This window comes from Puma concolor, chromosome C1, assembly GCF_028749965.1.
Source record: "Puma concolor isolate L17-30 chromosome C1, mPumCon1.1.hap2, whole genome shotgun sequence".
Lineage (NCBI taxonomy): Eukaryota > Metazoa > Chordata > Mammalia > Carnivora > Felidae > Puma > Puma concolor.
Window position 1 is genome coordinate 214,314,911 of NC_141674.1, and position 14,717 is coordinate 214,329,627.

Below are 14,717 nucleotides of genomic sequence, written 5' to 3' on the forward strand. Positions count from 1 at the left end.
TGCGCCACCCAGGAGCCCCATGGGACATCTTTTAAATCAACCCTTTGTGCTATCACTACCTACACCTTTTAGAATTTGGGCATCAGTTTCTAGAAGTTCCCTTTCATTGGGTTATTTCTGAACTCCTTGATCCTTTTTACCACCACTTTCAACACAAAAATCTTCTTTCAAGTTTGGAGTTTTGGGCAGCTATCTACTTGTAGAATCCACCATGTGATCTCTCTTGAGACCTTATATTCCTGCCTTTTAAAAACATATATAATTTATTGTCAAGTTAGCTAACATACAGCGTATATAGTGTGCTCTTGGCTTTGGGAGTAGATTCCCATGATTCATCACTTACATACAACATCCAGTGCTCATCCCAACAAGTGCCCTCCTCAATGCCCATCACCCATTTTCCCCTCTCCCCTGCCCCCCATCGACCCTCAGTTTGTTCTCTGTATTTAAGAGTCTCTTATTGTTTGCCTCCCTCTCTTTTTGAAACTATTTTCCCCTTCCCATCCCCCAAGGGAAGTCTTCAGCATCTTCCTTTAATTTGTATTTTTATCTGTGAGCATTAACTTTTCTCATATGTAAAATGAGGACAGTATTAGTTCCTATCTGATCACTTGTTCTAAGGATGAAGTAAGTTGATAAGGACAAGGTCTAAGGATAGCTCTTGGCACACAAGAAGCACTCAATAGATGTCTAACTCACTCTTCTTACCCAGTTGCTTTGGAAATACATAAAACACTATTCCAAATTTATTTGGACTGACTTAGAGATAATAGTAAAAGAAATATAGGATGAATCTCAGTTAAGTATCATCTTTGTAACTAAGTCTAGGCCAGGGTTCAGCAAACTATGGCCCACAGGACAAATCTAGCCCACTGACTGTTTATAAATAAAGTTTTATTGGAACACAACCACATATTTTCATTTCAATGTTACCTATGAATGCTTTCACAATACAACACCAGATTTGAGTAGTCACAACAGCAATTATGTACTTAAGTATTTACTCCCTGGTCCTTTACAGGAAAAAGTTCCTGACTCCTGATCCACACATTTGCTGTTTTTCTCAAAGTACTAGACAGGCTTCTGAAAAGTTACCTTTGAATGGTGTTTTTGCAAAACAATACTATTTGAAATGTAATATTATAAACAAGACACATTTATGTTATTTTTTTACTTTCTCAGGGAGAAAAACAGTCAACACTGGGCCTTTGAGAAGAGTCAGAAAAAGAGGTAAAAGGAAGGAATTAATATACTTTTGATAATTAAGTATCTAAATTCTTGTTTTATACTCTGTGTTTGGAGTGATCCATAAATTTTCTTAACTGGCTCTTAGAGCAAGTGACAAATGTTATGATATTCACTGGCCTTGGTTAATTTCAACAACAAGACAAGATGGTAGTAACACCTACTCCATTGATTAGTCAGTTGATCTGAGAGATCCTAGGCCTCCTTGGGCCCATACAGAGCTTCTTTCACTATACTGATGACGCTTGAAGAAGGAAAATATAAAGAAAAAAATACAAAGGGTGTGACTCACATGATTTTTAGCTGATCTCTTATAGCTTAGAGAGCCATAGGTTGCCCATCAAGAGGGACCCTCGCTGGTAATACAAGACCTATGTCCTAATTCCCAAACTTCCTTTGGTTGTGTGACTTTGGATCACCATTTGTGGGTGTTTTACTCCATTTCCTTCTCTGGGTGAGTGGCAGGTAAATTAGACTGGGTGGCCTTCTAGGCCTACCCCAGCTCTAACCGAACTGACTCTGGGAAGACCATGGCCACCCATCTTTCCCATCCCAGAGAGAAGCCCCAGCATGTGTCTTTAATGAATCCCCCTAAATGTTGGCCAGAATGTTCTGAAGTCAGTTTTAAGACTTGCAACACCTACTTCGGCAGAATCAGATCCCAGTAACCCTGCCCAAAGGTTGTGCAGAGGTCCCCTCCCTGAGCAATTTTCAGTTCTAGCACACTCCATCCTGAGTTTCTCCTTTAGCCACAGAGAAAGCTCACATGAAGTAAAAGTGCAACAGGCAGAGAACAAGGAGGGAAGACAGACACCATCCCTTCTAGGCACTCCATTACAATCCTGTTTTCTGTCCCTCAGCTGATTCCTCAAGTGAGGAGACAAAACTAAAAGCTGAAGCGTTTATCTCCATCTACATAACTTCAAAGCAATAATATGACAGGAGGAAAATTATTGCATGATGGGGAGTTGTAGTCAACAAACTTGGAGATTCAGACACCTCCACACAAGACATTTTTTTTTTAATTTTTTTTTCAACGTTTATTTTATTTTTGGGACAGAGAGAGACAGAGCATGAACGGGGGAGGGGCAGAGAGAGAGGGAGACACAGAATCGGAAACAGGCTCCAGGCTCCGAGCCATCAGCCCAGAGCCTGACGCGGGGCTCGAACTCACAGATCGCGAGATCGTGACCTGGCTGAAGTCGGACGCTTAACCGACTGCGCCACCCAGGCGCCCCTCCACACAAGACATTTAATGCAGGCTTTTAGAGGATGACATTATCTTTGTGCATCTAATCTGCTATAGAAGAAAGACCTAGAAGGGTAATGAGTTCATGGGGCAAATCCCTCCAATACATTTTAAATTATAAAAGAAAGATCTCAAGAGGGAGGAGGTCAGAACAGTGCACAGTTGTAGACAAAGGTGGAATAAAAACAATAATGCTTCTTTGCAGGTTCAAGAATTCCCAGAGATACAAATATGAATTTTCACCTTCCAAAAGTTCCCGTGACCTGTGGAGAGGCAAAGGGGATTTTATATAAGAGAAAAATGAAAGAAGGTGGGCTTCATGGTCTTCTATGCTTTTCAACTGGAAAGTACCCATGTGAATAATATATTGTTCAGGGGTAGACACCTGTGTCAGGGGTTTCCCAAGACCATCCCCAGGTGTGGTGATTCCCTAGGAGGATTCGTAGGACTCGGCATATAGTGAACTCATGGTGATGATTTCCGAAATTGGAAGGGTACACAGTAAAATCAAGGAAGGAAAAGACACACAGGACAAAGTCCAAAGGAAACCAGGTGCCAGTTTCCAAGGGTCTCTCCTGGTGGAGTCACACAGGGTGCACTTAATTCTCTAGCAATGAATTGTAGCAACATGTATGAAATGCTGTCTACCAGAGGATCTGCCCCTCTGAGTCTCAGAGTCCAGGTTTTTATCAGGGGGTCATCACGTAGGTGCCCTCTGCCTAGCACATGCCAAAATTCTAGACTCCCAAAAGGAAACCATATTGTTTGTATAAACAGTTTAGGGCAGCAAGACACTCTTAAGTTCTAGGAATGGTAGGACCCCCTCCCTAAATGCAAGTTCCCAGATACCAGTCAAGAGCCAACCTTGCAAGCAGACGTTTCTAAAGGTAGCAGCCTCAGGTCTGCCCTGTTAAGTCTTTTCTGCACAGCATCCCAGATAGGGAAGAAATGGTATTTCCACACTTAAAATTAGTAAACATAACAGGACATTTTTCCTTTCCCCCATGGAAATGGTCCACAGGATGGTGTCCAGCACCCAATGAGATCAAGTAGTTTAATATCAGGGCAGAAAAGGTACATGTTTGAGAAATCTGGCAACAACCTTCACGGTACCATCCTCATAACATCTGTATAGCCTTGATCTCACTGGGAGGAGCACAGGATTTAGAATTAGAGGACCCAGATTCATGTTTCAGCAATACCAAAAGTGTGTGTTTCGTCTGGGCCAAATTCCTGGTCTTTCTTACCTTGACCTTCCTCCTGTACAAAATGAGAATAATGATAAAACTTGCCATGTTATTATGAGGGGGAAAAAATGAGATAATGGATATAAAATACTTTGCAAATCATTACTGTTAAAGTACACTATGAACATTCATCTGTCATAATTGATTCCTCCTTCCCCAAATATAGTTCTTTAGGCACCAACAAGTGTTAATGTTTCCCTGGGGCCAAATTTCAGGTGTGTACTTTAACTTTGCCCCCTTGATGACATTTCCATGCTTTTCACATAAAATAGCTTTGAGTTCAAAATATGAGAAATAACTGATTGCCATTAGCTGGATGACCAACAAGGTGAGGCAGATGTGGCGGTGGTGACAGCAGCCACTCATCCACCTGTGTGGCCTTGCGTCCCCTCTGAAACCCAGCCTACCTCTCAGAGAAGGCAAGAAAAAGAAGCCTGCTCATCCATTGTCAGGGCCATTCAGTTTTTTCTCTTTTGAATGTAGTGAAATACTTTTAAAAAATACATGTTGGTGTTAATTATTTTCCTTGTTGCACAAAGGTCAATGATATGCGTGCACACGGCAGGAAGTCCCCTCTTGCCCTTGCCTTTCAGGCTGCTTGTAGGGCCCTGAGAGGGATCTCAGCTCTCTCGCTACAGATTCTGAGCCAAGATCCACGGGGCAGGGGGGGGGGCATATTTTGGGGGGTTTTATACTTGAGAAGGCGCTCCCTTATGACTTCTTATTTTTGTCTCACAGGAATCGCGCAGAGGTGTATAAAGGGTGAGGATGGAAGGTGGTTCACCCTCAGGGAATTTGAAATTGAAGGAAACCACGGACCATCCAAGAACTGGAAGATGAGCGTGAGGTGTGGTGGATTCCCCCTGAAACAGCTGATTGAGGTATCCCAATGACACAGGGCTTAAATCAAGGGTTTAGTGTCACGGTTCATCAGCTCCAAGCATCAGCAGGATTTCTCAGTGTCCAGAAAACTGCCATGACCCCCTTGCCCAGATCACAATGCACATGTTACGTACTAACATTCCACTCAAGAGTATTTTGGCTGCTTTATATTAGACGTTAATCCTCTAAATGCATGAGCTATTATCCTTTTGTTTTTTGGAGTTTTTAAATGTTTTTTAAAATTATATTTATCTTGAGAGAGAGAGAGAGAGCATGAGCAGGGAAGGAGGAGAGAGAGAGGAAGAGAGAGAACCCCAAGCAGGCTCCATACTGTCAGCACTGCGCCTGAGGCAGGCCTGATCTCACAAACAGAGAGATCATGACCTGAGCCGAAATCAAGAGCCAAATGTCCAACTGACTGAGCCATCCAGGCACCCCCCAAGCTCTTACCCTTTTGAAGGCAGAACCATAAATTATGTCTCTGACTCAACCACTAATAATTGCCACTGTGTAATCTGGTCACAGAAAGTAATTTAAATTGGTGTGTGTCGGGGGTGGGGGGGAGACTAAAGTTTAAAGTGGCATGGTAGATCTCTGTATCTGAAAATAACACATCAGTATAAATGTTTCTTGGATTGCAGAATATTTTACCGTTATTTCTTTTGATAGCTTTCTGAGATTCATTCTTGAAAGAGAACATAAATAAATTGCATTTCAAAATATCTCCTTTGGCCCCCATATCAGCCCCTTGATGTGGACAAAACAGGCTGGGTCTCTGTTGCAGACAAGGTCATGCCTTCTGACTCTGTCACATGACCCAGATGTCCCTTCCTTGTGCCACTCTAATGATGAAGAAAAGCTCTTTGCTCAGCAAATATCTACCGAGTTGCATCCAAATCCACAGGGTGTAAGGTGTGAGCCCCAGCCATGCCGGAGGAGGGCTACATGTTTACGACACAGGACCAGGTGCCTCCTTGATGCAGTAGGTGGCACACGAGCCTCGTCACCAGGGGACCACACAGCACACGGTGCTATGAGGAGGGGTGCTGGCAGGAAGAGATGCAGTGGCTCCCGGGAGGGAGGATTATTTCTGAGCTTGGGGTTGAGGACAGTTTCATGGAATGGTTTCCACTGAGCTGAGTCTTTTTTTTTTTTAATTTTTAAAATTTTATTTAGGGACAACTGGGTGGCTCAGTCGGTTAAGTGTCCCACTGTGGCTCAGCTCATGATCTCACAGTTTGTGAGGTCAAGGCCCGCATCAGGCTCTGTGCTGACAGCTCGGAGCCTGCCTCAGATTCTGTGTCTCCCCCTCTCTCTCTCTGCCCATACCACCCCCCTCAAAATTAAATAAACATTTAAAAACATTATTGATTTAAAAGTAAAACATAAATTTATTTACTTCCAAGTTAGTTAACATATAGTGTAATAATGATCTCGGGAGTAGAATTTAGTGAGTCATCACTTACGTATAACACCCAGTGCTCACCCCAACAAGTGCCCTCCCTAATGCCCATCACCCATTTAGCCCATCCTCCCACCCACCACCCCTCCAGCAACCCTCAGTTTGTTCTCTGTACTTACAAGTCTCTTATGGTTTGCCTCCCTCTCTGATTTTATCTTATTTTTCCTTCCCTTCCCCCTATGTTCATCTGTTTTGTTTCTTAACTTCCACATATGAATGAAATCATATGATATTTATCTTTCTCTGACCGACTTATTTTGCTTAGCATAATACATTCTAGTTCCATCCACATTGTTGCAAATGGCAAGATTTCATTCTTTTTGGTTGCTGAGTAATATTCCATTGTGTATATATACCACATCTTCTTTATCCATTCATCAGCCGATGGACATTTGGGCTCTTTCCATAATTTGGCTATTGTTGATAGTGCTCTGAACTGAGTCTTAAAAGAATAGTCCTGGAGTGCCTGGGTGGCTCAGTTGATTAAGTGTCCAACTTTGGCTCAGGTCATGGTCTTAGGCTTGTGAGTTCGAGCCCCACGTTGGGCTCTGTGCTGACAGCTCAGAGCCTGGAGCCTGCTTCAGATTCTGTGTCTCCTCTCTGCCCCTTCCCCAGTGCTCACTCACTCTCTCTATCTCTCTCTCTCTCTTTCTCAAAAATAAATAAACATTAAAAACAATTAAAAAAAAAAAGAATAGTCCTGATAAGCAAAAATGTAGGAACAAGGCATTCTACATAGAAAGGATGGAGTGAAAATCCTGCCTGTGATTTGTCAAGAAGTTGTAGGCTTGTTACGTGGGCTGAGCGGATGGAAGACATCTTAAGGCCAGAGGAAGGAGTCTGGACCCTTCCTTTCATCATGAGGGGATCATGGGGGGAGGGGGGTGTTGAGTTAGTGATGACTGACATAGGTGACACACTGCTTTAGAAGTATTAATCCAGTCAGGGATACCCCAATGGTTCAGTCGGTAAACATCCAACCCTTGGCTTTGGCCCAGGTCATGATTCCAGGGTATGGGACCCAGCCCTATGTCAGACTCTGCACTGAATGTGGAACATGCTTGGGATTCTCTCTCTCTCTCTCTCTCTCTCTCTCTCTCTCACCTGAGCCCCTCCCCTGTTTGTGCTCTCTTTCTCTCTCTAAAAAAAATTTTTTTTTAAATAGAAAGAAGTATTAATCTGATCAGAGAATGCAAGATGGGTTGGAGGATGGAGTGCTTGCAGCCACAGATACTTCATGTGACCTTGACTGCCTCTGTGCCTGATACACCCCCACTCAGCCTGCAGGGCCCAGTTCAAACAGCATACTCTCTAAAGTCCTTTAAAACCCTCTGCCTCTGTTTCTTGTGGCTGCTGTAACAACTTTTCACAACCTGGGTGGCTTAAAACAATAGAAATCTATTATCCTAACAGTTCTGGAGGCCAGAAGTCTGAAATCAGTTTCATTGGGCTCAAGTCAAGGTGTTGGCAGGGCTGGTTCTTTCTGGAACCTTCCAGAAGTTTCCTTGCCTTTTTCAGCTTCTGGAAGCTGCCTGCATTCCTTGGCTCAAGGCTCTTCCTGACGTCACTCCAACCTCATGTTTCATCGTTACACCTCTTACTACTCACTCTGACCCTCCTGCCTCCCTTGCAAAAGGATGCTTGTCATTACATTGGCCCAACACAGATAATCAGAATGATCTTCCTATTGCAAGATCCTTAATTTAATTACATTTGTAAAGTCCTTTTTACCACTTAATTTAACATATTCAGAGGTCTGAGAATCTGACCATCTTTGGGGGTCGTTATTTAGCCTACCATACTGACCCATCTCTGGATCCAAAATACTCTGTGAGAGCATGGTTTACACTTCAACACTCTTACCATCATCACCTTACCATCACCATCACCATTACATAATGGCTCTTCGCACTTGTCTCCCCAAAGGCATGGACACCTTTATGTGCCCAAGGCCACTAAGAGCCTGCCCCAGTCTGTCACTCACTGGCTAAGTGCCAGTGGAGTAGCTATAGCATGTGAGGTATAAAGACACAAGCTAGAGAGGTCCTGGAGGTTGGACAGGAAGCAGTGGGTATAGAAGACATTGTGAAGGAAAACATGGCATGGCTATGAGGGGAGCAAAAGAGAGGGCACGGTTTTTAAAGTTGCCCTTAAAGCTAAATCTGGGTAAGAGAGAGCAGTGTGTTAGGGATTCGGAGAGGGATGTTATTTTCCATGAAAACACTGAATTTGTGCTGACAGTGGGGCATATCTGGAAGGCAGTTGGAGATACAAAGCTCACAGAGTAGAAACAAGGACCCATTTGGCATTAATCTCATTTCTATTTCAGAATAAATTTCTACCAGACCCACCAAGAAAAAGGAGAAGAAAGGTAATTATCACATGACCTTCTACCAATGTCTCCTTGGAGAGATAATAGTCCCCTTGGACCCCTTGGAATAGATAATAGTCATGTGTCACCTGGTGAAGCAAGAAACCCAAATCACATTCTCTCCCATTCTCTTATATCTTTCCTCTCTTTCATGCACACACACGCGTGCTCGCACACACACGCACACACACACACACAAACTCACACTGAGGACTTCTTCAAGAGGTCTTTCTTTAAGGGAACTTTCAATTCCTTTATGGAGATGTAATCCTAGAGAATAGAGAGGTTGGAAGGCTAATGTGCACTGGGCGAGACATTGTTGACCCAGAAGAGTTTTCCTTTGTGGAGAGACACCATGGACATGATTTTGTAGCTGAGCATCTCTGTGTAAAAGCATCAGGCCTCGCCAGATGGGTTTTGCACACCTCAGGTCTGTCTATGGAGCAAATTCTCTTTCCTTCAAAGTCCCCTTCTGGAGCTCACGGACCGGTGGTTTTCATGCTGTACGGATTCCAGGGAAGGTGGTGGGACAGTTGGTGTCTTCTATGGCCTCCCCAAGAGTATGTGTGAGAGACAACCTGTGTGGTGCAGAAAGGATATGGAAGAACTTCCATTTCCTTGACCTCCAATACAGGTGACCTTGAGAGGTGACCTTGGCCCATCTCTGCCGCACCAGAAAGTCACGGTCTTCACCAAGCTGGTTTCTGGGACAACCTGCCCCACTGACCTTATGCTAGAGACTCAGTCACTAGGGTCTGCATCCACTGGGTTTTCTGGAGAAAGAGATGCTATTTGCTCTGTTCACTAAGAGCAAACATCTCCACCCAGTGCTAGGGAGCCGAGGGTTACAGCCTCGTGACCACCTCAGTTCTCAGAGCATCGCTCCAGAGGGTCTCTTCCTTCCCCAGACCCTAGGCTTCTGTCCTTTGTGTCATCAAATGACAGGTGGTGCTTGTGGCAGTTTCCCTGCTCATACGATTCCTGTTATGCCTGATAGTGATAGCTGAGGTGTTCCAAGATAGTAAGATATAAAACTCCAATCCGATCATTTACCGGCTGCTAAGAAACCTTGTCTCTGAGTGACAGTTGTGTTCATTTGTCTGTGCACTTATGTATCCATTTAACAAACACCTGGGGAGCAAGCGCTAAGCACTAAGTGTATGCTTGGCCAACGGCAGTGCGCAGGAGGCCAGACCCAAAGGATTGTTTCAACTTTGTTGTCTAATATGGGACCATAACTATCGGGGTGGGGTGGAGGTTCTAGGCCCTTCTGAGAGGCAAGCAGTGATGTGGCTGCCTCCCAAGTCATTGTACTTTGGATCACACTGTGTGACTTGTCTATGGCCTCTCTGCCTTGGGCTGGAGGTAAAAGTTGAGGCCGCCGTTGTTCCAGACTGAAGAAAGCCAACTCATTCCACAGATATCAGTCAGTGCAAGCCTTTGGGATGCAGGAGAAAGTGGTGAGGTGCTTAGCTTCAGGAAGAAGGACCTTAGGACTGGGGACCTTAGACCCATTTTATCTTCAGGGCTATGTCCTGAGTGAGCTGCAGAAGACAGTGGGGTTCTTTGGGACAGCTGCATGGTGTCCAGGATTCTGGGCACTGTGGCTGCTGGGGGCTGTGGATATTCAGTCCTCAGCCTGATTCTCTCATTGCAATCCCAGCCCCATCTGTGGCATCCAGGGCCAGAGTCCCCTCATAGCTTCACAAAGGCCTGCCTTGGGTCTGAGAGCCAGAGAATGAACTTACATTGGGCCAAACTGCCAGAAACAAACAATTTCATGCTTTTTAATTCTCCTGTTAGATATATAGATCCATAAAAACAGATATAAAACAAAGGGAGGGCTGTGGCATGAATCCTTTACATAAAGAAGTCTGCTCAAATGTGTGGTCAATAAAAAATCATATACAATATTGTCATTCAATCTTTATCTCTTTTCTACAGACTGTCCCAGAGCATGGGAGAGATGACCCTTACGTAAGTACTAATTCCCACCTGTAACCCCAGAATAATACTGGCCTTGTTCCTCCATACATTATCTGTGTCACTGCTGTGCTCCCCCAAAGCATGTGCATACTCAGTTGGAGCATGTCACCGTGTGTGATGAGCAGAGAACGGCAGACACATCACCCACACCAGGGAGATGGTTCTGGAGCTGGTGTCTCTGCATGAAAGCATCCTTTCAATTTGTTCAGGGAAACTTTCCTGTTTATTTCCCCTTGAAAGTGGGTAGGAGGGCGCCTGGGTGGCGCAGTCGGTTAAGCGACCGACTTCAGCCAGGTCACGATCTCGCGGTCCGTGAGTTCGAGCCCCGCGTCAGGCTCTGGGCTGATGGCTCAGAGCCTGGAGCCTGTTTCCGATTCTGTGTCTCCCTCTCTCTCTGCCCCTCCCCCGTTCATGCTCTGTCTCTCTCTGTCCCAAAAATAAATAAATGTTGAAAAAAAAAAATTAAAAAAAAAAAAAAAAAAGAAAGTGGGTAGGAGAGGCAGAACTCTAGATCACTGGGGCCTCTAGAGCCAGTGGTAATAGTCAAGACTGGCTTGCAGATTAGGGGTAAGGAGCAAATTTGAGAGAATATCAGCATTTAAAGGTGATAGGGAAGGAAAGGAAAACCCCAAATATCTACTCTAAGGTGCAGGCAGAGCTAAGATGGTTTTAAGCATCAGCCAGAAGGAACAGGCTGGGCCCAGCTGGCAAGTCCAGGGGTGAACCCTGTCACGAGTCCCGCAGAGAAATATACACAGGGCAAGTGGGTGCTGCAGAGTAATGTATTCATGGTCCTTATGGAAACCCTGGAGTCCATCTGAAGGGAGCCATCAGGATGCTGAGCTGGCTAAGACTGAAGCCATCAACACGGAACAAGTCACAGACAGTTCTACGCTAACTGCTCGGGTAGTGCTCGATGATGTGCAGACCATTCTGTCCATTCTCTGCTTTGCTACGGCTGGCTGCTTTAGAGTCGGCCAACAGCAGAGATGACCCCTCTGTCTAAGATAAATCACACTTTGATTGTTTTCATTGCAACAAGATGGACATTTTAGGCAGTCAGCTTTTTGCACAACTCCAGGAGGAACCTCCCATTTTAGTATGATGTGCAGCTGTACTGATATGGGAGGCCAACAGAGAGGGGATAGAAAAAGGTTGCCAAGCCCATGCTGGCCTTCTAGCAAATGCATTGCCCAGCACGATCTAGATTCATCCACACCACTCCCATTCCTCTGCTGGAGGTGGGACCCTGGAATCTTGGGGTCTGTGCAACTTTTCTGATTTCTGAAATGGACACAGAGGGTTATTTCTTACAGCTCACCACCAAGCCCTCTGTGAAGATTAAAAGGCACCTCTTCCAGCAAGAATGTCCTCACTCCTTTTCATAACCTTTCTGTGACAGACTTTGTGGGCTGATAATAACTCTACTTACAGCTTCCAGGCCTTGATGGAAGAAATCCCTCTAGACTGTGGGCTCCCAACCTTGGCTGCTCATTGCCATCAGCTGAAGATCCCACCCTCAGAGGTTCTCATAGTAGTCTTCTAAGGTGCTGCCTGCAGGTTGACATTTTCCAAAGCAACTCTAATGGTTTTAATGCACAAAGTTGACCACAGTGAGCCAGTGCTGTTCAATCTGTAGTGCCCATCAGAATCTCTGGGCTTCTGATTCAGTGAGTGAGGTGGGGGGCCTGAGAATTTACACTTTTAACAAGTTTCAATGGATGCTGCTCCTGGTGATCCAGAAACCACTGCTTTAGAAGCCAGAGGTCTCCACTAATGACTGCACCAGGGGAATGTTTAAAACATACTAACTATGTGTCCATCCTGGTGAAGCAAACCACCAAAATCACATGCAATTAATTGAATCTCTGAGGGTGGGGCCTTAGGCATCAGAGTTTTTTTTAAAGCTCCCCAGGTGATTCTACTGTACGGCAGGTTGAGAACCACTGCCAAGCAAAAGGACAAATTTCTTGCCAAATAGATTAAAGAGACAGGGGCACCTGGGTGGCTCAGTCAGTTAAGCCTCCAAATTTGGCTCATGATTTCGCAGTTTGTGGGTTCGAGCCCCACATCGGGCTCTGTGCTGACAGCTCAGAGCCTGGAGCCTGCTTCATATTCTGTGTCTCCTTCTCTCTCTCTCTCTGCCCCTCCCCTGTTCACACTAAAAACTGAATAAACTGGGGCGCCTGGGTGGCTCAGTCGGTTAAGCATCCGACTTCAGCTCAGGTCATGATCTCACAGTCCGTGAGTTCGAGCCCCATGTCGGGCTCTGTGCTGACAGCTCAGAGCCTGGAGCCTGCTTCAGATTCTGTGTCTCCCTCTCTCTCTGACCCTCCCCCGTTCATGCTCTGTCTCTGTCTCAAAAATAAATAAACATTAAAAAAAATTAAAAAAATAAAAACTGAATAAACATTTAAAAAAGAAAATAAGAAAAAAGACTGAAGAGACGTATGTCAAGTTCACAGGCTTCCTAGACTACAGACTGGCATGTTTATTCCAGCACGGGATTGGCATGTTTATTCATTCTTTCTCAGGGCCTACTTGCAGTGCACTTTATAAGATGATGGTCCAGAAATCTTGACCCATCAATGGTCAGCATCCACGAATGTCATCTGTTATGACAAAAAAGAAAAATGGTTACATGGCCCCATACCAGGACCACCTCAGGCCCATGTGGGGATGTGCCCAGGCATGTCCCTGACAGGCTATTCCTTAAGTTTTCCCTTTCAATAAAGGGAAGACATGGGCTAGATACAAGAGCCTAGAATTTCCTCTTATGTGTGACTTTTGTGTCCTTCTTATATTGAATTTACAGATGAAAAGAATTTACAAATTGAGACATATCCCAATTTACATCAGCTTATTGGGCACAGGGATGATATTCTGACTGTTATGATCTGGAACCCAAAAAGCAGGCCACTGTGCTTTAGCTAATAAGGCAGCATTGTAAGTAAGGGCTCTGCATCCTTGTGGCTGTAGACCTCACAGAGGCACTAAGAAGAAGATGGGATATTTGACAAATAAGATCAGCAGGACCAGTGATGGGATGGATATCTGGGATGCGAAAAGGGAGGGTTATATGTTCACTTCCAGGCTTCTGGGTGGATGCTGGAGTGCTTGGTGAGATGAAGGACAACCAAAGAGGAGCAGATCCAAGACAAGGAATGTGGTTGGGGTTGGGATGGGTTCAGACATGATGAAAAACATCTACCCGGAGGTGACGGAAAGTTGAGTTTGGATGTTTGAGGACTCAAAAGGTAACTAGAGATACCGCTTTAAAGTCTGGGGATAGATGTGGAAGGCGTGGTCATGAGAGCAGTTGTGGTCATCCAGCAGAGTGGAATGAACAGGGGACACAGGACAGAGCCCCAAAGATTTCCCATCATTCCAAGTGAAGAACCTGAACAAAAAGAGACAGAGGGTTAGGGAAAAAATCCAAGAGAGTGGAATATCCTGGAACAAAGTATGAAGAGTGTTTCTAGAAGGAAGAGGTGAAATGGTGCCCCCTGTCACTGCTCCCCTTCCTCATTACCATCAAGAGACCCAACCATGTCACTGGGTTGGCCAGTCCCCAAGTCTGTGCACTATTTTGTACCTAGATTGTCACATGAGGACATAAATCCTTCTTCCAGTCCACAGTATAGACAGGATATTTTCATCTAGGTGTAGAACTGCCACCCATTGGATGAAATGTTCCCCACCATGCGGCTTTCCTCAACTGGTTCTCTTGCTTCCCAGGTAGTCCCAAGAGAGTATTCAGGTGTTCATCCTCTGGGCATTTCTCCAGCACAGACACACCACCTTCTTACATAGAAATTATAGCATGTAGGGATTCACGTGTTATTGCCACATAGATTATCATACACACACACACACACACACACACACACACACACACAACACAGGAGGAAAAAGGTGTGATTTCTTTTGCCCATCAATGGGCTCATTCCTTGACCAATTCTTATTTTGGTCTATTAATTCTATTGTTCTTAACATATGTTTGTTACTCCATAATACTTAGATACAAACACTGTCAAATGTTTAACTTCACTAAATGAAATTAAATCTGGCTAAAGGTCCCACAGATTGAGGTGAAAAATCCAGCATCAGCCAATTTTGTGGACCCCTCCATCTTCCTTATATACAAAAACACCAAATCTTCTATGTGCTCAGAAAATGAGGGTAAGGCCTTGGGCTTCAACAGTGGCAGTTGCTGGTAGGACCCTCCCTGGCCATTTGGAGGTAGCACCTCCGCACCTTACATGCCGAGCTGAG

At 44.8% G+C, this 14,717-nt stretch overlaps 1 protein-coding gene across 4 annotated transcripts in view; it reads left to right on the forward strand.

Moving 5' to 3' along the window:
- The window catches only part of SP100 (SP100 nuclear body protein), a 102,498-nt gene that overhangs the window by 82,986 nt on the left and 4,795 nt on the right, over positions 1-14,717 (forward strand). For 3 of the 4 annotated variants that reach the window (XM_086719893.1, XM_086719890.1, XM_086719892.1), the window contains 5 exons: positions 1,183-1,230; positions 2,700-2,804; positions 4,480-4,622; positions 8,415-8,456; positions 10,401-10,433. In XM_086719893.1, the coding sequence (XP_086576019.1) occupies positions 1,183-1,230; positions 2,700-2,804; positions 4,480-4,622; positions 8,415-8,456; positions 10,401-10,433 (371 nt within the window). The remainder of the gene's footprint in view (positions 1-1,182; positions 1,231-2,699; positions 2,805-4,479; positions 4,623-8,414; positions 8,457-10,400; positions 10,434-14,717) is intronic. The other variant, XM_086719894.1, reaches the window with a different exon arrangement.